The sequence below is a fragment of the Aptenodytes forsteri genome, unplaced genomic scaffold (genome assembly GCF_000699145.1).
Source record: "Aptenodytes forsteri isolate BGI_AS27 unplaced genomic scaffold, ASM69914v1 Scaffold230, whole genome shotgun sequence".
Lineage (NCBI taxonomy): Eukaryota > Metazoa > Chordata > Aves > Sphenisciformes > Spheniscidae > Aptenodytes > Aptenodytes forsteri.
The window spans coordinates 479,719-503,455 of record NW_008795711.1 but is presented as its reverse complement, the minus strand read 5'-3'; the positions used below and the strand labels follow the sequence as shown (position 1 = coordinate 503,455).

Here is a 23,737-nt window from a genome sequence, read left to right as displayed (position 1 = left end):
GGTTTAGTGGGTGGTGGTGTTGGGTCGACGGTTGGACTCGTTGATCTTAGAGGTCTTTTCCAACCTCAATGATTCTATGATTCTATTCTATGATTCCATGAAGACGCAGCACCAGCAGCTGCCTCTGCACTTTGCTGCCTCCCCAGCATCCTGCAAAATGCTTGATTTTACACACCCTGGGGAACGACAACCCCAGGAAGGAGAATTAGGGAAAAATCAGCCCCCCGCGGGACATTCAGCCAAGGAAAGGAAAGAAATTGCTGTGTGACTTTAACTGGCTCTGGAGCATCCCCGTGCCCGGCTAGCTCTGCTCTCGTCCAAGTCCCTTATCAGAAACTGGCACGTCAGCCGGGCTGCGAGAAAACGAGAAGCGACAGCGAGGAGCAAAGCCGGCGTGATCCCAGCTCGGGCGCGCACGTGGCACCCAGCGTGCCTGTCTGGGGGCCTCAGCTGTCCCCCGCCTGATTAAGGAAACCCCCCTCTCTGCATTAAGAGAGATTTTCTCAGACTTAAAAGCTTGCAATGGCCAGGACTTTGCCAGGCGCGGAGAGAGCTGCAGGGGTTGTGTGGTTGAATCCCCCTCCCGACAGCCGCTGCTGATCCCCAGCACGGCTGAAAGACGGAGGTGCCCCCACAGGGGATGGTCCCCAAAAGGCAGCCGGGGTGTTGAACCCCTCTTGAACCGGGGCCGGGTACGCTCATCCCGGAGCAGCTCTGCCTCTCGCTAAATATCCAGGGGGAATAAACCCCTCAAGGGCATCCCTGTGCAGCATGTGATGGGGTGCCCCCAGTGCCCCCCTGCAGACTGCACCTCCCCAGGACCAAAAACCAAAAGGGGATCTCATGTTTACTGTGGTTTTAAAACATAATTTGAACAGAACAACTTGTACCGCCAGAGTTGGTACCAGTGCCTTTGGCCTCAGGAGCCCCCCAGCCCAACTGGGAGAGGAGACCCCGGCTCGGCCAAGCCTCCGGAGCCACCGCTCGCTCCCCCTACACCAGGAAAATGAAATCAAGAGGCTTCTGTCTCGATTCACCCACGTCCCAGTTGCTCCTCGTCCTTCCTGAGATGCTGCCAGAGCCACTCAGGGTTGCATCCCTCTGGTAGAAAGGGGCCACAGGCATTACAGGGAAGGCAGATGCATGCAGCGGCCCCTTAAAATCCACCCGCAATCATATTTGGTAGCAAATTCACAGCCTGTGCCTTCACAGCTCTATAAATGCTTGATGCTGGGGAAGCTTCAAGGATGCGAAGATACTCTTGGAGGAGTCAAGTTCAACTGGGAGCCACCAAGAAACATGAGATAAACTGGGTCTGTGCGCGGTGGGGACAAAGCCGGGCCGGTGGGACCTGACCTGGGCGAGGGAAGATGGCTAGGGGGAGATGGAAATCAGTACCAGGAGCAGGAACGGTCTCCCGGGGGGGGGCGGATTTGGGACAGAAACCAGTAAAAACCTTAAAGCAGCCCTAACCCTGCTCCAAGACGAGATGAGGATGGGGAGGGATGCTCAAGCAGCCTCAAAACCTGCCTGCACCCCAGTGGGTTTCGCTCCAAGGCAGCTCTGCCAGCAAGACATGCCGAACCCGGTGCGTTTGGGCTCTTTTTCTTGCCATCCACCAATATCCTTCCGCTCCCGAAGTTCCTCTCCTCGGCTTTGGATGCAGATCCAGCTTTTCATGTGGTGCAAACACAGTATTTCTTTGGGTGCCAAGGACTGTGTGTAACTTGTCGGCTTGGGAGTGTTTGCATCTTGGACCATAAGGGAACGGAGAACGCTGCCCAAAATGTTTACGGTATTTTTAGGCCAAGACAAATCTGTTCGACGCTGCGAGCGCCGCAGTCTGAGCATCCTGGAGAGGCTGGGTGAGGCTGCGCTGACTAGCACGGCGGGGAACAGCGCCTGCAAAACCCCGGGATTTTCACAGTGGACAGGCACTACCTTGCTCAAACGGGCCAAAAAGGACATTTTTGAACCATTTCTAAGGCCCGTATGCAACCGTGCGCTGGCAGAACAGTCTCCAAACCCCAGCGAGGGCAGGCAGGTGCTGCCAGTTGCTTGGCCGCGGCTCAACCCACTGCTGCTGCGGCGGCACGTCAGTGGGAACTGGGTGGACAGGTTGGGTTTTTTTTTTCCTTCTCCTTCATGGAATCAAAGCCCGAGAACGCTGCCCAAGATGCACCAACGGGATTCAAAGGCAGAAGCAGCACGGCCCGAGCGGCAGGAGAAGCCGATTCCTCCAGCAGCGCTTTGAAGCGGCGAAGCTTCGTGCCGCGCAAGGTCCGAGTGGAGCAGCTGCCTCCGATCCGCCCAGGGCCCTCCGCAGGGCCGTGCCGCTCCGCTCCATCGCTAACAGCTCCACGGGCGTTTAATTTATGCCCGCCTGTAATGTCAATTAATTACCCAGCCAAGCCTTTCGTTTGCCTGCATTTGCCCAGGTGTAAAGGCAGCTGCCCACATGCTGAAAAGCGACAACCAAGCGGCTCCCACGTTCACGGGTGCTGCCGGGGGAGAGGATGCGATCGATGGCCAAGACGCCGCCGGCCTCCTTCTGCGAGCCAAATGCCCCGTGCTTGAGCCCGGCGATGCTCTGCCAGCGCCAGGGACGAGGACAAAGCGGTGGGGAGGGCCAGCACGGGGTCACCGACAACAAATGGTGGCCGGGCATCTCCTGCGACGCTGGCAGGCTGGAGGAGGAGCGCGGCCTTGGCGTCAGCGAGGTTTGGACATGGTGCCCTTGGCAGTGCTGGGGTTGGTCAGGTTGGACTCGCCATCCTTGGAGACCCACAAAACGCAGCCGGACAAGCCTTGAGCAACCCCACCTACCCGTGAGGCTGGCCATGGGGTTGGACCAGAGGCACCCAAAGGTTCCTCCCAACCTGAATTACTCTGTGATTCAGCCGCTGGTGCCCTCCTACAACCCCACCATGCGTGACTGAAATAATAGACGGGGGCAACGCCACCAGCTGCACCAAGGCAGCCCAGTGCAGCAGCCCCGGGAGATGCCTCCAAAACCATCCCGTGGTTTGCCTGGACCACGGGAAAGTCCCACAAAGAAAACCTGCACCTCAATTTTACGGCAGTAGATCAACACATAACTCGAGACAGCTTCAAACTCTACCACCCAGAACTGAGTATTTTTGTAAGGCTGGACCAAGAAGACGTAAAATCAGGCCAGCACCAAGTGTCGGAGATCTGCTCGCTCCCATCCCCACCCCGCACCGACCGCCTGCATCCGGCTGCGGTGCCAGACCCGGCCCTGGCTCCACCACAACAGCAAAGCTGGGGAGAGGACGGGCGGCCTCACCTCGATGATGTCCGCATTGGTCCGGCTCTCGTGGGGCTCATTGTACTCGGTGTACTTGAGCAGCACCTTGTCCATGTCGGTGCTGGCATACTGGAACAGCTTGTTGGAGTGGTTGAAGATGATCAGGGCGATCTCGCAGTCGCACAGGACACTCAGCTCATAGGCTTTCTTCATCAAGCCAAACTTGCGCTTGGTGAAGGTCACCTGAAAGCAAGGAGAGCCACGGTCAGAAGCCGTGCCCACGCTGCCATGGACCTGACACCTCCCGGAAAAAACTGGGAAGAGCAAAAGGAAGGAGAGGGCAGAGGGCATCTTCTGTCCTCAGTTTCCCCCAGCTGGACAACCACCCCAAGCTCTCCTCTCTCACCTCCCTCTTCCAACCAGTTCATATCGCTCCCTATTTTGGGATCCTCCAAAGGCAGACACTTCACAAGCACAAAGATGATTATCAGCGGTGGAAATCACATATTGCCAAATCAAGAGAAAATAAATTTCAGCAAAATCCCCAGCAGAGCTACCATCTGTCTGGGGGCTGCGGGTTGTTGGGTTTTTTTTAAAGTTGAATATTCAAGCAGTGGAGATCTCGTCCTCGCTTGCTGCAGTAGCGCTGCGAGCACCCGACACTGGGAGCCGCAGAGCCGGGGGGCTCGGCCGCCCCAAAGCAGCCCAGGGTGCTGCTCCACACCACTCGCCCACCCCACCCCATCCCTGACCTGCTCTCCTGCTTCCCAGCACCCACTTCTCTTGGGAGGCTGCGCTTCCCCAAAGGCACCCCGAGCCCCCTGCACCGGGTGCCCGGCCAGCTGCTGCCTCCCTCTTGCTGTCCCCATAACCTTGTTGGGGCATTTTTCCACATCGCCTGCCCACCCGGGATCACCGCGCTCGTGACTGCGTCCCCTGTCCTCCCAACCTGCCCTGCCTTGAAATGAGCTGGCATTAGAGCTGTCAGCTAACGAGGCATCTTTTGCAGGACTGATCCTTGCGAGTTGGCTGGGGGAAGGGGCCAGAGCTGGGCGCGGGCTCCAAAACCCGCTCCAGACGCCAGGCAGACATTGGGCTGCATTTCCCAGCCCACGCTCAGCTCTCGCTGTGACACTCCTAACAGGACCCAGCTGGTGGGGAGGGAGCTGGTTTGGGGCTCTCCATCCCGGCTGCAGCGCAGACAGCCGCTGAAGGTCCCTCACCCCCCCCGCAACGAACGGCACGCTGCCAGGGAAAGGCGCGATGCTTGGCCAATGACCCCTTAGCCAATAAAAAAAGAAAAGGAAAATTAAAGGCAGGGAGGTCACTGCTTTGTTTTAAGCATCGCTCTCGGGGGTGAAGCAGCAGCTCGGGGAAGGGCTGGAGATGAGCCGAGATGCCCTTGGGTGCCGAGAGCTGCTCCCTCGCCGTGTGCGTGCACGAGAGAGCTCAACCCCACTTAGGGCCTCCGCCACGGCATCAATTTTGCAGCTGAACAGCTTTAATTTGCAGTGTTGAGGGAGGAGAGTGAATGAGGTTGTTGCCTTCGCTCAACTCAAGTTAGTGGCGTTACAGTCGCGGTCCTAAGAGCTTAACCTGGAGCTTCCCCGTCCGCACCGGCGGTGATGAGCATTGACGCCGCGATGCCACTGGCAGCACCCAGCACACACCCACCGGGATCCTGCACCCAGCACCGAGCACCCCTCGAGATGGAGCCACATCCCTCCGTGCAGTGGGAGGGCAGAGCAGGGGCAGCCCTGGGCGCGCACGGTGCGGGAAGCTGCCCGCCCCTCCCCGCCATCTCCCAGAGATGATTAAGCAGTAACAAGATTCAGCTCTAATCGCCTCATCCCCAGGAAAGTGCAGGGTTGGCACCCCGCGCCGCTGCTCCCCGCCACGTGCGCCTGCTCACACTGCGGTCGGGCTGCAAGCGCCAGCGCTCACGTTGCCAGTGTCCGCCCCAGCTCCGGTGCACTGTGACGCAAATTAAATTACTTGAGGGCCAGCACCGGTGTCATCGGCAATTCCCCCTCCCCGGTGGCATCCCAGACCTCTTGGTCACCCAAAATCATTGCTGCCGGGCGCTGGCCCTGGCTGCTCCCAGGACCGAGACCGAGCCAGCAGCGCCACACACTTCAGGTGGGACCCAGCTGTGGTTTTGCTCCTGCAGGACAGGCACTAAAACCAACCCGGGGCTCCCTGGCACTGTGCCGCCAGCGCTTCTGGTCTCACGTCTCCACTAGAGACCGGCTGCTCTGCCGCAGCTCCAGCAGCAGCCGCAGCCCAGTACGGCGTGCCTCGCTGCCCCTCACGGAGACAGCCCCGCTGCTCTGACTCACGCTCGAAGCAGCCCGAGGAGCCCTTGAGAGGAAAACACACAGTGCCTTCGCCAAGACAGAGGGAACAGCCGAGGGCGGTTGTTTCTGCAGCTGCCGGTGCCGGGGACACCTCGCCAAAAACCACCTTGCTGGGCGCCACGAGCCCGCTCGGCCACCGAGATCGGAGGCAAGGGGGTGAGGCCAAGGCGCGCGAGCAAGGGGGCAGCTCTTGGCCATGAAGACTAGAAACAAGCGTGGTTTGGGTATTGCCCTTGAGCAATGAAGGAGAGCATGGGGTTACCTGCCCCAAATCAACCAACAACCTGAACGGAGCCAAGCAGAACCCAAAGCACCAAATCATCCCTCTACGGACGAGGGGATATTCCCTCTGGAGACAGGGACAGGGCCGAGGAGCATCCCTCTGTCTTGGCAACCCCTGCTTCTTGCAAAGAAAAGCAAAGATTGCCATTTAGCCAGCCCCGTCGCACAAAAGCATCAGCTAACGCTGCCCTGCTCATCTACCCGTGACCCAGGACAGAAACCCCAAACCTTCCCCTACTGCCGTTGCACGAGCCTCATCTAGAAGAATTAACCTTGTAAGTCTAAGAGGGTAATCAAATCTCATGCTTCAGGGCATAAGCCGATCACCAAAGGGGTCAGGAAGGAATTACTGCCCCACACTAGCAGGGGATTTTTGCCGTTCGCCTGATGCAGACCATATTGGCCGTTGCCAGAGTCAGCAGGCTGGCCCTGAAGGACTGATGGTCTGATCTGTTATGGCAAATCCTCTCCAGTAATTCCTCTAATGACATTAGCGACTCTTACTTGCTCTCCTCCCCTGGTTTTGGCTTCTGCTGTAATTCTGGTCTCCTCCACGCGGGCTCGTGGTCCATGCACCCCTGGGAAGCAAGACCCAGGGAGCGAGCAGGGTCGGACTCGCTGATGCTGTAGGTTGGGTGAGAGATGCATGGACAGAGCTTCACCTCGCAGCGAAGGCTTTGGAGAGCCCCTGTTCAACCTTAGCTCTTCCTGAGGTTCACACTGCCTCGGCGGCCCCGAACCACCACTACTGATGAACTCCACTTGCAGAGTGAGTGGAAACACAGGCGTCAGGAGGGGCTCTGCCTCCACCTCCTTGCACAGCCACCGGTGAATCCCTCCTTCTCCAGCGCATCCACGCACTATTCCCATTCCCCATCCCTCTCTCTCCCGACACGCGCAGGGGCCGCGGGGGCCATCCGGCGCACGCCGAGGACAGTGCATGCTTGCCCGCCGCGGCTGGAGCTACATTTCCAGCAGCAGCGCCGCGGCATGAAACCCCATGCATAATTCAGCAGCGCCCGGCTGCTCAGCTCCCGGGGTGCGACACGAGAGAGCCGAGCCGTGCCCCCCGCACCAAGCCTTGGGGGGGCTGCCATGGAGACAGGGATGGGCTGAGGATGCTCCCAGACCCTGGGTTTAAGCCAGCTTAGCCGACAGCCCGCAGCCACGGCGGCCGCGCGTGCACGAACACTGCTCATCTCTGATGTGCAACAGCAGCAGGAGAGGAAGGGAAGGGGAATGAGATGAAGCAAGACGGGACATTTCTGAGCCCAGAGACCGGATCCTGGCATTGCACACGCATAGTGCAAAGCAGGAGGGTTACCACCCCCTTTACAGAGGTGATAGATGCCCCAGTCCCATGCAGCTCCCACTGCAGTGGATGGAGCAGATCAGCAACCCACTGCCTGGAGCAGCCGTTCGTCACGAAATGTCCTCTCTTCTTGATGTGTCCTTGTTTCCCAAAGAAAGGGAGCAGTGAAAATAATTGATTGCAAAGCCTGCGCTGATGACCAATTAAACAGCTGCTGCTTCGCTGACACCCGGCTTAAACAGGGCTGGGTTTTCGGAAAAGCAAAGCGATACGTGCTGCGCTCACGTGGGGAGCGACGCTCTCACGCTGGGTTTTGGAAGAACCGGCCCGGCCGGGGACGCAGCTGCTGTCAAAGGAAAAACCAACGTCCCCCAGACCCGGGAGCTGAGCTTTGGGGACAACACCTGACATCTGAGACGTGGTAAAGTCACGGCACCCGGCTGTGCTAAGCAACTCCCGCTGCTAAATCCCACCTGGGCTTGGCTTGGCCGGGGAGACCTTGGCAAGGGTCTGCATCTCCAGCCCTCCTTGGCCAAGCCCTGCGACAAGGAGCAGCTCGATGCCCCCCAAAAACGCCTCCCACCGCCTCGGCTTCTGCCTTTGGCAGAGAAACGCCTCTTTCCTTTCCTGAAGGCTTATACATCAGGGCTAGGCTGTGCCATCAACCTCCAGCATTACCAAATATTTTCCGTTCGTTTGAACTTCTAATGGGGCTCCAATAGCTGCAAATCCCTCTCTCCCCCATGCAACGTTCAGCAGCGCTGCCCCGTAAAATACAGTCCAGCTTCTTTAACAACCCCTAACGCCCCATGTCCTGCTAATTATGGAAATAAGCAGCGCCATGAGCAACTGGGACATTATCAAAAAACATTTCACGCCCATCCCATCCCCCCAGCCACCAAATAAAACTGTTAATGAAGAAAACCTGCAATTTTCTATTGTTTTGCTGCGGAGCAATAAACCAGTTCATCCAATTCTGTTATTTGCCGCTTTTTAAGCATTAGGAATATATACACATACTTTTTTTCTTCTTTTTCTGGAATAAAAGCAGTAGAAAAGAAGCGTGGCAGGCCACGCTGGGGCATCTGCAGCGGTGGCTGGACTAAAGGCAGACGCTTGGATCTGCTGAGCTGAACTCAAGGACCGCGGGAAGCCACAGAGCAAAGGGACCTGCCTGAAAATCTTGTGGTTACGGGGAAATACACCGATGGAGTCATCACAGAGCAAACCTGGTCTGGCAAAGCGCTGCCGCTCAGCTGGTCTGACTCAAGGAACACGTAAATTAGGGAAAAACCTGTTTTGGGGTTGTTTTTTTTTTCCTGCGAGATACACGCATGTATTTCTACACACATGCACATGCGTGCGTGTCTAGGGCTTGGCTTCAACAGAGCACAAGGAAAAAAACCCTGGACCCATATAAGTTTTCAATTGAGGGGAAAAAAAAAAAAAAAAAAGAATAATTTGGGTTGTTTGCGTTCAGAAAAATGGATACTTGTTGTGGCTGGTTTTTTTTGGAAAAAACTCACGGAAAATGTCAACTGAAATATATTTTCTGCAAGACAAAAAAAAAAAGGAACTAACTGGAGAAGATACTTTCTTCTGGAAAAGCGCTTAGATGGAAACGGCGCGAGGAGCTCCAAGGCGAGGAGCAATGCCTGGGTGGGGGCCACGGCTCCCCGCCACGGCAAAATGGGGCCGTTTGCCTGGTTCTGGGTATCCGCCTGAATCCGGCCCCGGTGCCGAGTTTCACCCATCTGCTTATTTTATGGCTTGGGAGAGAAAAGCACCAGTTGGCCCAAAACGGGATGGAAATGGGTCGTTTTGAAGCAGAACCCTTAAAATACCCGACGGGAGGACAGCGGGCGAGGAGGGAGTGGAGAGCTGAAGGGAAAGCACCGACCTGCCGATTGCGCTCGTCCGTGATCCGTTGGATCTGGATCTTTTTTCTCCCCATCTTCTCCGGAAATCCTCACCGCACCCGGGACGACTTCGGTTCAGGGGAGAGGAAAAGTAACGCCGTTTTAAAACGCTTTCATTAAAGAGCGTGGGGGGCTTTTTTCCGGATGAAAAACAAACGAAAAAAAGCCAAAACAAAAAAAAAAAAAAAAAAAAAAAAAAAAAAAAAAAAAGAGAGTTTTGCGTCGCTCCTTGCTCAGTTCATGGTATCCTCCTGCACGGCCGGATCCAGCGGGGCTGAGCCGTCAGCGGCTGCTCAGAAACCTGTGCAAGGAGAGAGACAGGAGTGAGACCGTCTGTCCCCAAACCCCATCCAGGATCCAGCACCCTCCCGGCATCCTCCCCACCGCCGGCATGGTTCCTGCCCCCCAAGCCCAGGGGAGGTCTCTGCTCCATCCTCCCGCTCAGCTCTGGGGCCAGGAGGGTTGCAGAGGGATTTATCCAACCTGGTCTTGAAAAAGCCTAAGGATGGAGCCCAAAAACGCCCGCGCCGCAGGACACGTGTGGGCCGGGCACGGCGATGCTCGTCGAGGAGGAGGAGACGGCAGCAACGAGCCCGTGAATCATTATTCCTCCGTGACACTCCAGACTTTTTTTTTTTTCTCTTAATAAAGTCATAAGCAGTCGAGTGGCTGGTGATTAGCTTGGGCAATTTAAATCCGTCTCCAATTTCTGCATTAATCTTCAATTTGGAATTTTAAAATGTCTTTATTTGATTACTTAAAAAAACCCTATAATCAGGCACAGAAACCTAATTCTTATGGGCGAGGGGAAGAAGGACTCTGAAGGAAGCCGAGGCAGCCTGGGGTTCGACTGGGCTCAACAACAGCCAGATGCCGGTTGTTTCCATCGATCTGAGGGGGGTGCAGATCAACTTGGGGGGTATCTTTTGCTCTACACTTCTCTCCCCAAAGGGGCGAGTGCTGCAGGTCCCGGGGGACCCGCACGGCTCCTTTCTCAGCCTCGCTCCGTGACCCCGCACCGGATAACGGGGCAGAGGCTCAGCCTCCTCCGGGCACCCACATCCCCCGATGCTTGGAGGCTGTATCTGGATGTACCGGGGCACCTACCGACGCAGCCCCCCCAGCCCCATTTCACCCCATTTTTTTCAGCGTGCACTGCATTGCAGCGAGGGGAATAAAGGGGGAAACCCAGCCAGTTCATTTTTCCGCAGGTATGTTTTTCTCCTGGTTCTCTCTCCGAGTGGCCGGATAAAAGCAGCGATAACGTTGCATTTAAGGCGAGGGTGCCCCGTGCCAAGACCCGGGCAGAGGGAAAAGCCAGTCCCAAAATAGCTTCCTATCTGCCTCGACTTGGCAGCCCCCAGCCCTTGGTCTTGTTACAAAAAGCATGGAAAAAAAAATGCTTTTTCTCCCCCCTCCCCATCATCCCAAATTCACCCGCAGCATCCGCAGCCAGCCCCGACCCAGCTCCTCCTGCTCCTCTCCCACCCCAGAGCATGGAGTCCCCCCCCGGACCGTGCTGAAGCCCCCCAGCGACCTTGGTCCCATCCTTCGCCTCTCATCAGACCACACTCCAACAACAAACAAGCCTTGACAGTCTCACTCCCACACTTGTTTTTTGGGGTTCATTGAGTCGTGTGAGTCACTTAATCTTTTTCTCTGCTTTTTTTGGGGGGTAAAATTATTCATTGCGCATTGTGCTCTGTGGTTTCAGCGCTGGTTCGAGCAGCCGAGAGGGGAATGGGGAGACTTTTCCTCCCCCTGACATCCACAATTTGCTCTCCAGGGAAATCAAGCAATGGGGAACCCAGGAAAGGCTGCTGGCAGGAGACTAGAGAGACAACAGGCAGCAAAAATCCCTTTTTTTCCTCATAAATCCCACCACGAAGACTCTTTGCAAGGACAAACCATACAGGGATGGCATTTGCTGCTCGAATCATTATTTCTCAAAATTGGTGCGTTTCCCCTCCCAGCAGAAAACGGGAGGGACCATCCGGCTGCAAGCAGCACCGGCACCGTGGGGGACGCCGAGCTGGTGCCGCGGGGATGCCCTTTTGGCTGCCGCTCCCCATCCCTCTGCAGGCAGCCCCGAAAAGGCCGGTCCCAGAGCATCGCCGCTCGGGCTGGCACCGGTGAGCAGGGGATGCAGACGCTGGGCTGCCACGAGAGCATCCCTCAAAGGCCGGTGATAAGGGAGGAGGCGAAAGGAAAATGAGGATTTTTGTTTCATCCGCCCGGGGTGTCCACTCGGCGTTTCCACCACTGCGAGCCCACGCGGGAGAGAGTCCACAGCCCCGAGGCCGGGGGCCAAGGCGAGGATTTTGCACGTGTGGAGAAAATTTGACGGAGGAGGAACTTTCCGCCGAGTTTGCTTTGCAGCTTTTCCCCTCGGAGTTGCCATTTCTTTGAACTGACCGAAAAATATTCACCTTCACCTTCTGCAAAACCGCCAGCAGCAGCATGAAGAAGCAACAGCTCTGCATCCGGACCCAGGGCGAGATGCTAATACTTTCCTTGTGCTGCAGCTCTTGGACAGAGAAAACCTCTGAAAAGACAGCGGATTTACTGTCCAAACCAGAGAGGAACTCTCCAGAAGCAACAATAAACACTGGAGAACAACAGGCAGTAAATTTAAACCGAGTGAAAGGAAACATATTTTAACACAATTCGGTTATGGGACTTCTTCACAGGATGCTGTCGTGGCCAAAAGCTCCACGGCATTCGAAAAAGAGATAGGATGTTTGTAGGGACGAGAAGAAAACCCCGGCGCTGCTCATCCCTGCCCCGAGCTTCGCACAAGCTGGTGCTTCTTGCATGGGAGCGGCGGCATTCAAACCACATTCCCCTCCCTGCGCCACAAATAAAACCCAGGTGTTTTGATACAAATCACCTTTTTCAACCACCAGACCACGTTCCTCCTGCCGCTCTCAAATCCCGACTCCTGGGTCCTCGGCCCCCCAGCTGGACGGGGACCATCATCCCAGCCTCGGGGTTTGCTCATGCCACCTGATAAAGTCCCCCGCAGGAAAAAGGCGACTATAACAACACTTTTTTTGCTTGTCATCATAGGGAGAAAAGGAGCTGGCCGTGTGATGCTCTTGATCCCTCTCCCCAGCACGGGAAGGAAAACACCCCACGGCGAGTGCGGTCCTTGGATGGGATGAAAAGGAGGGATGGAGAAAAGCACGGCACTGTCCGCTGCCCTCCAAACTCATCCAATGGAGGGGATTTAAAACTCCTCCCTTTTCTCTTCATGTTCCCGGTGCTGGAGTTGGGGTGGGTTTATTTGGTTTTAGGTTGGGGTTTTTTTTCCAACACGTTTTTAAACCCAGGTATTTTCACGTTTCCTGCCCAGGTGTGTTTCAGAATTTATTTGGTTTTAGGTTGGGGTTTTTTTTTTTCCCAACATGTTTTTAAACCCAGGTATTTTCACGTTTCCTGCCCAGGTGGCTGTTTCAGAAAGCCCGACCACAGGCTCAAGTTTCTGATCAGCATCTGCAAGCGCAAGAAACCTGGCGAGACTCCCTCCCTCCTGCCCACCATGCTGGCACTGCCACTGGCTGCTCAGACCCAACCCAGAAGCACCCACTCTGCACCCTGCACCGAGCCGAGCGTCTCTGCAGCTCCCTTTCCTTCACCAGCAAATTGCTCGGGCTCCCTAATTGCCCACCCCGAAGCATCGGGATCACCCATGACCCTCCTCCACGATCAGCCGGAATTTAAGCACCTAAATGTATAGATAGCCAAACACCCAGAGTGCAGGACTTTTAAAAGGAGCTAAACTCCTAAATAACTTTTAATATTTGGGCTCTTGGGTGTTTTTATTAAATATAATATCCCCAGTCATTAAATCACCTTTTCTTCCTTCTGAGACAGCAGCTTCTTTCTCCTTAGCCCGGTTTTCCAAGGAAATCAGGCTCACGCCATCCCGTGGTGCACGCGGGATGAGAAGGCACCCACCCCACGCAGCGTCTGAGCCCACGGGACCTTTCCATCCCATTTGGGATGAGGCGCCAACATCCCCAGCCGTGATACCCCCAGTGAGTCGCACGAACACCGGTGGATGGGTTAAGCCCAGCCCTTACGAGAGACACTAGAGAATCTCTGCAGCCCTGTAAGGCAGACCGGCTTGCCCAAAATGTGACCCAACGCCATCCTAAACCAGGCTTGGGACAGCTCAAACATCACAGGGTGCAGCCGGGCTGGAGCGGGGCCGGGCTCGGGACCACCCCAGGCACCCGCAGCCTCCCCCCCCAACGCCGCCGCCATCCCCAGTGGTACCCGTCTCCATGGTGACCATCTCCATGCAACCACCAAGCATCTCAGCCGCTACACCCGGCGAGGAGGAACCACCGCGGCGCAGGGGTCCAAGGGCATCGAAGGAGACCTACAAACCTGCTGTAAAGCAAATTCACGGGCGTTGCACCGAGCTAACGCCGCCGGCAAAAAGTCACCCCGTCCCTCTTCAGCACCTGGAAACCTCGGCAAGGATCGGGAAAGGGGAAATTCGGCGTCGGCCCGGGGAAGCAGCGAGAAGCGCCGGGACGGAGGCAGCCCGTTAGCGCCCGCATCCCTCCCTCCTGCCCTACACCCCCTCGCGCGCTCGCACAAGTATGACTATCACAGCAATTAACACACATGCCAATTAACTACAAGCAGGTGCTGGTTAACTCTGTGCTGAGTAATTCATACCCGGCTCCAAGTAAATTGCTTTAAATTGGAGAGACGGGTGAGGGAGCAGAGTTAGCATTTTGCAAATGGGGGAAGAAAGAAAAAGCAAAGAGGAATCTCAGCTGGGAGATGTTTTTACAAAACAAGGAATTTGGGGGTGCTGAATCCACAGCTCCAAGAGCTGGGGAGGCAGGAGAGCCGGTATCTCTTCCAAGTCTTTATTTCTGGATTTTTCACCGACTACACATATTTCCGATCTATTTTACCTATTTCTAAATGGTCTCACCTTGGCATTGCACAAGCAGCAGGGTTCTTTGCACCACTCCATAATTTGTCACTTTTCCATTTCTACTAAATAGCCCCATATTTCTCTCTGCGCGAGTAGGGGCACTTAGAGTCTCACATCCACTTTCTATGGCCATTTGCTATTTTTAATATACTTTTATTGCATCCCTTTTTAGTTGCCTCCTTGCTAAAGTTAGCCGTGACACGGCCGCTCCTCTCAAAGGCGATGATATTAAGCTGTCCTTCCTTAAAACCCCACCTTGTAAAGCCTTGTGCTCTCAGCACGGTGTCAGCTTAAATAAACCAAACATTGGCTGCGCAGCTGCAAGGGAAAGATCAAAAAGATGAATCCAAAAGCCTTAGGAAGATAAATAAAGGCAAATAAACGCATCCTTTCCAAAAATGTATTTTCCTTTCGAGCTCTGCATGGCCTTGCTTTTCCCAGCGTGCTGCCCCTGCACTCACGTGCGGCACCGCGCTCCCCAATCCACTCGTGCCTGTGCAGAAATACGCGGTAGAGCCAGCGTTACGAGTGACGGCAAAATCTGGATGGGTTCATCGCGGCACAGGTTCAAGGGACGTTTTCCCCACCTCCATCCCCCAAACCGGGGCCAGCGCCACGGGGATGTCCTTGGCTGCGGGGAAACCTGCAAAAGCAGCTTCAAAGGACAGTCGGAGGCTGGGGAAAAAAAGGAAGGAAAAAGGAAAAGAAGAAAAACGCTCTCCTGTGAAGATGCTGAAAGGACCAACGCAGCTCATCTTGGAAGGAGATGAATAGGAGGATGTCCGATAACGGCATAGAAAGTCCCGAGTTGAAGGGAGAAAAGCTGGTGACAGCTACGGAGGAGCACAGCCCAACCCAGCAGCCCGCTCTGCACAGGCACTGAACGCTCTCTCTGCAGGACAAACCCGTCCTTTACCCAGGATTTGCAGTAATTCTCCCCAAAATGGGTTTATCCTTACTTGGCTCCATCAAGCCAAGGGGCCGGCTGAGAGTAACAGGTCCGAACGCAGCGGGACGAGGGGTCCTCCCCGCCGGGCATCCTACCCCAGGGAACAGGGCGCCCGACACGACCACCGAACCCAGCCCAGCGGGACCAACATTTTGGGGGGCTCAGGTTTTATCCACATACAGAAACGACCACAATAACATGCTGTGTGGACACCTTCCCCCGTCGTGGAGCATCTCCGGGCGAGGCGGGCCATTGCAGGAGAGCTTCAGCACACAACCGGTGGGCACGTGGGTTACAAGGTGCAGGGTTTGTCCCGCCTCTCTGCCCACGGCAGGAGAGAGCCCGTGCCGGGGAAATGCTGCTGTGCTGCAAACGAGCCTGTGAGCTCAGCCTGCCATGGGAAGTGGTTTACACCCACCGCACCGATGGTGCACCGAGCCGCTGCCGAGCCCTTCACCGCCCCGTGCTGGGGTAGGGGCGCGGGGGGAACGGGCCGAGCGAAAGGAGGGAGCGATGATGCTCCGGAGGTGGTGGTGATGCTTCAGAGGTGGCAAGAGCAGCCCCACGCCCTGCTGCGACGCTCGCCGCTGCAAACGCGCGGCTTTTACCAAGAAAAGCGGTCGAGTCAAGGCGCGACGTGGCTGCCCTGCCACGAGGAGGAGTCCAGCAGCACCTGCGCAAAACTCGGACTCTCCACCTGCTGCAAAAGAGCCTTAAAAGCAAGTGCAAATAAAACAGCAAACCGCAGTTGAGGTGTCCAAGCCTCGGCCTGAGGCTCCCGGGTCTCACACCGGCACAAACCGACAGAGCTGCTTCCCCGCCCGCGGACAGGGCTGGACTTCCATCCCTTAAGGATATGGATTTAGCTCGAGTCACCTCTTGAACCCGACTGTTTAACTGCAGTTCTTGCCTTCCTGTTTCCTTTCTCGCTGACGGCCAGGCCTGCCTTTTGTGACTTAATTGTTGTTTTTTTTAACATATCCTCCACGCTGACACCAAGGACTTTTAGTTTCCTTCTCGGTGGTTTCTGGATCTGCAGGACCGGCTTCCTTCTCCTCTGCAGAGGGGGGAAAAGCCCCCTTCCCTAAAATCCAGTGCCTGTATTCACGTTAATGTTGCCCTTCCTATCCTGCAAAGCCACCGGTGTGGTGCTTGCCATCATCCCACCAGCGAGCAACCGCTGATGGACCGAGCCGGCTTTGCTGCGGGATGGGGGGCAGCGCCGGCAGGATCAGCCCCGGCTCCCCGGGGGGATGCAGCAAAGGGGAGATGCATCCACGCAGGGTCGTCCTCGACATCGCAGCAGGCAGCGAGGGCAGGTGCCTGCGCTTCCCCAGCCCCGCTGCACATACCCGTGAAGGACTCCAACTCGCCAGCTTAGCATTGTTTAGCACCTCTTTATCTACAAACCGAGATCAAAACCACACAAACATGCTAAAGTCTCCTCCAAAGCTTCTATTCTGGTTTCAGGATGATGCTATCTGGGTTCCTGTGTCGAGCCTCCAGATGCAGGCAGGGGGAGGGGAGAGGAAGGCGGCCGAAACGCGGCTCCGGAGCAAATCTCCCGCTCGGAAACGCAGCTGCAGGGCCCTGCTCGGCCAAGCCCTTCCCGGGGCCGAATCCTGCTCGCCCAGCAGGTGCAAATCCAGCGTCGAGCTGCAATCCCTCCTGCGCACCTGAGGCCCGTGGAGGGCCCCGATTTCCCCAGGATCGGCAGCTAAACCAGAGGCTCGGGTCCTCCTGCCTGCGCAGGATCCGTCCCGCCGGCTGCAGGTACAAACCTCAGGAGGCTCAGGAAAGCAGAAGCGAGGCTGGATTCAGTCAGGCCCCCGAGGAATTTGAAAAAGACACATATATTCCTGACCCAGATTCAGGCACTCTCTGGAGAAAAGCAGATGCCAACCGTGCAGCCAGCTCTGCTGAGCTGTAACAAAACCACGCGCCATGCCAAGACCGGCAGAGTCTGGGGAAAAAAAAAAAGCACAGCCCTTAAATGATGCTGGAAAACTAGCATTTGCCTGTACAAGGGCGGGGTGAAAGAAAGGATTTGGGGGAAATTATTAAACCGGGGTTGATTTTCTCTTCCCCTGCAGCTCATGCACCCATTTGCACCAGTGTGGACCCAGACAACACCCACCAAACAAGGCTGAGAGCCCCGACGTTGGCACAAGGACTCGAAGCATCACAGTAGCACCCAAACCAGGCACCCTGGTCCCCTGCACCCCAAATCCCACTGTTTCATCCCACGCCGCGGCTAGCCAGGGATGCCATCACATCCAGGACACCGGGAGCCCGTCCCAGGCTGGGGATGGGTGCTAGAGAGGGTGGGGAGGGGCGGCCCCAGCCTATCCCCTTCCCTGCGCTGCCAGCACAGCCAGAACGAGCAGAGGCTGGAGGGGACATGGGGCAGCTGGCAGGAGAAGGGAGGCTGGGCAGGAGCCCCGTGCAAGGTCACCGGCAAGCCCGCGGCCCCGCTCGGCACTGGCCGAAAGCCAACCAGGGAACCGTCATCACCCCATGCCAAGGCGAGGACATGGCCTGCGGGAGGAAAAGCCCACGGGACCGGGGCAAGCGGGGACCCGCAGCCCCTCACGCCGCGCGGTGTCCCAGGGCGGCAGCCAGTCCTCTCTCCCGGAGGGAGATGCCGTAGGGAGGGACCGGCGGGGAGGGGGGCCCCCCCCGCCACACGGCACAGCGTTAAACCGGAGGGGTCGGACAGCCCCTTGCTAAGAGACTTTTAAAGCACCCTGGGAACAGCAACGTGCAAAAGCTGCTGGAAAAGCCCCACGACCTTGAGCAGCGACCTTGGCGGTGGCATCCTTGCAGCAGGGGTCACCCATCACCCCGAGCCTGGCTGCGGTCTCCCCGGGTGGCTCAGCGGCTTCCCCGGGCGTGCACACTGAGGCTGGGGACCCCGCAAGCCCCGGCACCCTGCTACAGGCACAGCATCCCCCTTCCCAGCTGGGACCAACCGCTCGCACCAGGCAGCCCTTAAGCCACCTCCATCCCCATCCACCCTCCATCCCCAGGGAGGAGCAGCTGGACCACGTGAAGCCGTTCCCCTTCCCTCCCATCCTCTATCCATCACCAGCTCCAGAGCTGGAGACCAGGGGTAATTTTCCCCTCTGCACTAAGTAGGGTTTTCTAAATGAAGGGAAGCGAGAGCCCATTATCCGGCTCCGTCGCCCACCCCCAAGGCTCCCTGCAGGGCATGAAATAACCACCTGCCAGCTCCCCGTAGCCCCGCGCCGTGGCAATGATATCGCAGCTTCCCCTGTCACTATTGTCAGAGCAAAATTTAGATACCTGGTAATGAGGAGGTTTAATATGACAGATGAGAGGTTGACTCATTAAAAAAAAAGAGCGAGAAGGAGAGAGAGCTGAATTCGGGGTCGGATCCTGCGCTCGTAAATCAGGAGACTGTCAAAGTCGTCCCCGCGCCGGTGGGGAGCAGAAGCAGCTCTCGACCCCAAACCAGACCCACGGCGGGGACTGTCGCTGGTGCTGAGGCCACAGGGAGGAAAAGTGGGAGACGGAGGGGGAAGACGCGGCAACAGTTTTGGGGGCCACCCAGCCCTGCTCCCCACCGAGCTGCCTCCCACCCCTGGGGCGGGGCGGTTTGAGCCCAGGAAAAGCCTTGGCGCCCGACAGCAGCGATGTTTCGCTTTGAGAGGGGTTTTTTTTTTCCACCTCTGGAATGAGAATCTGTACGGCAAGATGCAAACCTGCGGCGGGGGCAGCCGAGGCTCCCTGCATCACCAGCACCTGGACCCCAACATTGCACCCCTTTTCCTCGGGCAACCCCCCCCATCCCGAGGGTGCACCCCAGGGTGCGCCTGTCCCCCGGTGCAGCCCAGCAAGGTCCCCGCTGCCAGCACCCTCACTACGGTCATTGGAAAGATGTCAATGACTTGCAAGTATCAAAACACAACACACCAAAGGGGGGCAACTGCTGCCTTCAGCTCCTGCACGGGGGGCAGGATCCCACCACCGGGACACGGGAACGGGCTCCCCAGGGGCGGCTCAGCAGCGTGAGGAGGGCGAAACCCTCCCTGCAGGGAATTTAGGGGCTCTCCATGCAAGGGGACGGGATTTCCCCCAGTAGCAGAGGGGACAACTCTCTCCTCGTGGCGGGCTTTACCCAGGGGAAACTCCATGAGACCCAACCGCTGCTCTGAGCCATCTGCGAGAACGAAGGAAACCCACGGCAGCCCCATGGGACACGGTGGAGAGCAAAACTGTCCTGGGGGAAACACTCCTCTTCCCTCCCACGTCAACGGGATGGGATTGGGGATGCATTTTCCACAGCCAGCCCAGGCCATCCTGTGGTCACCTTCCCTTCGCCCAAGTGCAGCGTGGCACAAATCTCCACCTCCACCCCAGCAACTCGGCCAGGGACCCCGCACCCCGTCCCTACCCAGGAAGGGACACCCAAGAGCAGCTTTGCAGACCCTCCGGCACCCAAAGCACAGCGTGGGCTCAGCCTGGGAGCCAGGGCTGCTGAGAGGCCAGAGATCCCCAGTGCCGTCCCAGAGCTCAGCCCTTGAGCATGGTCCTCCCTCCCAGCGCATGACCCCAGCAACGCCGTTCCCAAAGGCTCAGCCCTTCCCCAAGGGCCACCAAGATCTTTCAAACTGGCCTCCCAAAACCACTTCTTTTCTTTTTTTCTTCCTACCCCCAAGCACTGGTGAGTAATAGCAGCAATGCCAAAAGTCATGGGGCTGCTGATTTTATTTGCATCTACCGACTGCTAACTGCATCCATGCCCAAAGCAGCCATCACATCCATCGGGTCCAAAGACGCGAAGGCAACGTAGAAGCAGATGTTGCTCCTGCATTGCCCCATCCCACGCTCTCGGTCAGGGTTTATACGTGCTAAGCTCCCAGGCAGGGAGCACCGGGCTCCCCAGGGGCTGGAGGGTCCAGCAGGCGTCTGGGGTGCGGAGAAGCTGGTGAAGCCAGGAGCTTCCCATCGTTGGGAAGGGGATGGTGGTCACCAGCTTCACTTGAACATGAGAAGAAGGATAAGAAGCAAATGAGCTTAATTTGCCACTGATACAACAATGCTGAATACTGGGAGGGTGACGCTGGAGCAGAGCTTGCCGGAGAGTCCCTTGGAGAGATGGATGGGAAAGATCTGGCCAACACTACCAGGAACGGCCAGGACCAGGCTCCTGCCTCCATCCCAGTGCTCAGACTCAACCGTCGCAGCTCCGACCAGTCCCTGGCACTTCCAACCTGGAAACAAAACCACAAAAACTGGCGTCCCAGCCATCTGCCTTTCTCAGAGGTGGACCTGCCATCCCCATCTGTACACATCCCCACCATTTCCACCCCAAAAAACTGACTTTGCTCCGTAGCCACAGGCTCATGCTCGGAGCACGCTGCCATCTAACAGCTGGAAGCTTACCACTGGACACCACTATTTTTTTTTAATAAAGCAAACAAAGGTCCACAAACAGCATTAATTATTTGGGACTATAACAGCACCACAATTTGCAAGCAGAGACCAAGGCCCCAGGCACAAGGAACCGAGCAGAAAGAGCCATCCCTTGGCCCTGAGAGCTACAGCCCAAGTGCCGTGAGAGGAGAAGGAGCCACTGAAGCCCACCGAGGGGCACGGACTGGGTCCAGCCACCACCAAACCTGAACCGAACTCGCTCTAAGCGCACGGGAGGAACTGGGACAAGATGCCACACAGTAAAAACGGGCTTAACCTCCTCTTGCCCTGCACTGCCTTGAGAACACGGTGGCTCCAACCCGGCACCCGAATAACGTTGCATCAGCCGCCACATCTACCACTGGCACCGGTGCTCCGGGGACCCCTGATCCAGAGCCCAGGCACGGCATCGCTGGAGCACCCTGGGGACGGCGGGGCACCCAGAGCTGCTGCAGCCAAATCTGGGGCAGGGAGGGGGGACAAACCAGCTCAACATCCCTCATCCCCGGCATGACTCACGGCTGCTGGGGACTGGGGGATGCCCGCTGCGCCACAAAGGCTTTGCCGTCTGCCGGGATGAGATACGGCCCCGCTCCCCCAGCTCAGCAGCAGCTTGCACGCACATGCATCTGTAGGCAAAAGGCTGACGAGGGACGGGGCCGGATCCTCACCCCGCATTCCCAAGCTGCGAGCCAGCAAGGCGGGTGGGTGAGGATCCAGCCCCGGCTCGTCAGGCGGCCAAAATACAGCGAGACAGCTGGTTCTCAGCTGTTGCCGCTCACTCACACAGACGCCCATTCTAGACACAGGCGCACAAATCCTGTCCTACCCGCTCCCCGGCACCAGCCTGGCTGGGCCACCGAAATCAAAAGCCAAGCCACGGTCTGCCCACACCGATGGCCATCGCTGGCAGCTCCGGCCAGACCCACTGGGTGATGGTTCCCATTAGGAGGGAGAGGCGGACTCATCCAGACCCCATCCCGGGACGCATCCTCCAGGAACAGCAGGGAAAATTATTCTGTTTTAACAGGTTTTTTTTAACCCACCCAAAGCTTGTGTTTTAGCAGGGACGATTTGGGCTGGGGGGGGGGGGGCGAGGGGAGTCCCCTGCCGGGGTCCCCGACCGGCCGAGCCCTTCTCCACAGCTGCGCCAAAAGCCACGTGCCAGAGGGGCAGTGATTTTGGCCAGCCCCGGGTTTTGGGGGTGCGGATGCTGGCCACATGCCCACCTCGGGCATCCCAGCAAACCGTGGGGACGATGCTCAGGAGAGCGACGGGGATGCCCAGCCACTGCGGGAAATGCCAAAATTTGGCACTTTCCAGAGGCACCACTACATCCCAGGTCTGGCACCCTCCAAGCTCTCGTGCCGGAGCACCGCCAGCACACAGCTGCAGTTGAAGCCAAGGGCTTGGTTGCAGGTCCCAGCCCGGGTTTCCGGAGGGACGGCAGGGAAGCTGCTGGGATGCTCCTGTGGCACAGAGGAGACAGACCCCGAGGGCAGGCAAGAGCTCAGGAGCCGTCGCGAGCGCAGGAGTGTCACGGATAAACACCAGTCACAATTCCTCTTGGAAAAGGGAAAATATCAGGAAAAAACCCAAATAAGGTGGTTTTTTTCTGCAGACTTGCAAAGGGGGCGAGAGAGAAAGCGTGGTTTTCAGAAGGCAAGAGTTTGTGAGTAGAAATGAAAACATTTCAGTCAAAATTTTTGGCTGAAGGGCGGGGACGTAAAAATAAATAAATATAAATAAATAGCTGCCCAAATCAATTGTTTGCCCAAAAGAGCTGGAGGAGGAGGAGGAGGAGGAGGAGGAAAAGGCTTTGCAGCCGTCGTTGCCCAGGGCAGTATCGTGGGCAGCCGTTCAGTTTCGAAAGCAGAAACCCAGGACCCCTGCAGTGGGGACAAGACCCGCGGCCCCAAACCCCGTCCCCGAACGGAGCCAACCCCACTGCGACAGGGTCCCCCAAGTTGAGCCGAGGGGAGGACCCGCTTCGCCCTCCCCCAGCGACGGGTTAAAGGGTTGGGTTTAACCCAAAGAGCGAAGTTTATCCTCCAGCCTTGGTTGTGTTTAAGCCATCCATGAGCATCGGAGCCAGGGCAGCGCACGCAAGCGTGTCTCAGGAGGGAAACACTAAAAGCCCTTCTGAAGGATGCCGTCCTCCTTCCTATGGGTTTTGCACCTTAATTTTCACAGAAGTGGATATTAAGATTATCAGCATTATTAACTCTAACCCCAGGCAGGATCTGGGCAGTCCCGGCCCCAAAGCAGTAACAGCACAAAAAAACCTTGGGAAAAAATCAAGATCGGAAAAAGCTTTTTCTAGGATGAGCCAAGCCCAGCGTCGGTCCCAGCCCCACCGCATCCATCCCTCGTGCGGGACCGGCCGGGCTGGTCTCTAGAGCAAACCAAACGTTTATGAAATAGTTAAGGGAGGAGAAGGAACAGGAGGGAGAGCCCCAGCGCGATGCTCCTGCCATCGCCCGATGCTCGGGTGGAGAGGTGCGTGGTACCCTGCTCACCTCCCTGCGCGAGCTGCAAGCTCCTGCTGCACCGGGCACCCAGCCCCAGCCGAAAGGAAACGGCACCAAACAGGAAGGTGTTAAAAAACCCCGGTACCAACCTCAGAGGAACCACAATAAATAACCTCCCCGACGCCCGAGTAAATACGGTGGGCTGCTCCCCGCTCGCCTTCCTGTTTGCTTTCGCAGATCCGGGCTGGGATGGCCACCTCCAACCACCGGCTCCGTCCCAGCGTAGCAGAGCTCCAGCCGCAGCACCATGGCAGCTGCGGCACCCTCCACCCACGTCGGACCCTGGCATCGTCCCTGCCGCGGGGGACCACGGGTGCGAGCTTCCCCAAAGGGCCAGATTTTATCGCCCAGGGACAGGCACCAGTCCTGCATCTGAGCCCACGCCTGCTGCGTTTTCCTTGCTCGTCTATATTTGTTTTTATTTTAAGAGGAGGAAATCCCGGCTCACCCACTCCCCGTCGGTGAGCCACGTCCTCCCTCCCTGCCTCAGTTTCTCTCTCTCTCCATGCAGCTGATCCTCCCCATGTGGGAACTCCCCCCACTGCCCAGACCCCCCTTCTCCCTCCCTACCCACGCAGCCCTGGATGAAAAGCAACGGGTCCTGATTTACGGGCACTTTTGTTCTTTACCACGAACACAAAGGAGAGGGGAAAAAATAATTAGAGGCACACTCACATTGAAGATCTGTGTCAGGAGCAAAAAGGGGGTCTGGGGCAAACA

The 23,737-nt window shown here is 57.1% G+C and overlaps 1 protein-coding gene across 1 annotated transcript in view; it reads right to left on the bottom strand.

The window, feature by feature from the left end:
- Window positions 1-23,737, bottom strand: part of MEF2D (myocyte enhancer factor 2D) — a gene marked incomplete at its 3' end in the record, with an annotated part of 53,473 nt that overhangs the window by 26,047 nt on the left and 3,689 nt on the right. The window contains 2 exon segments of the mRNA XM_019473163.1: window positions 3,308-3,511; window positions 9,120-9,439. Coding sequence (XP_019328708.1) covers window positions 3,308-3,511; window positions 9,120-9,173 — 258 coding nt within the window.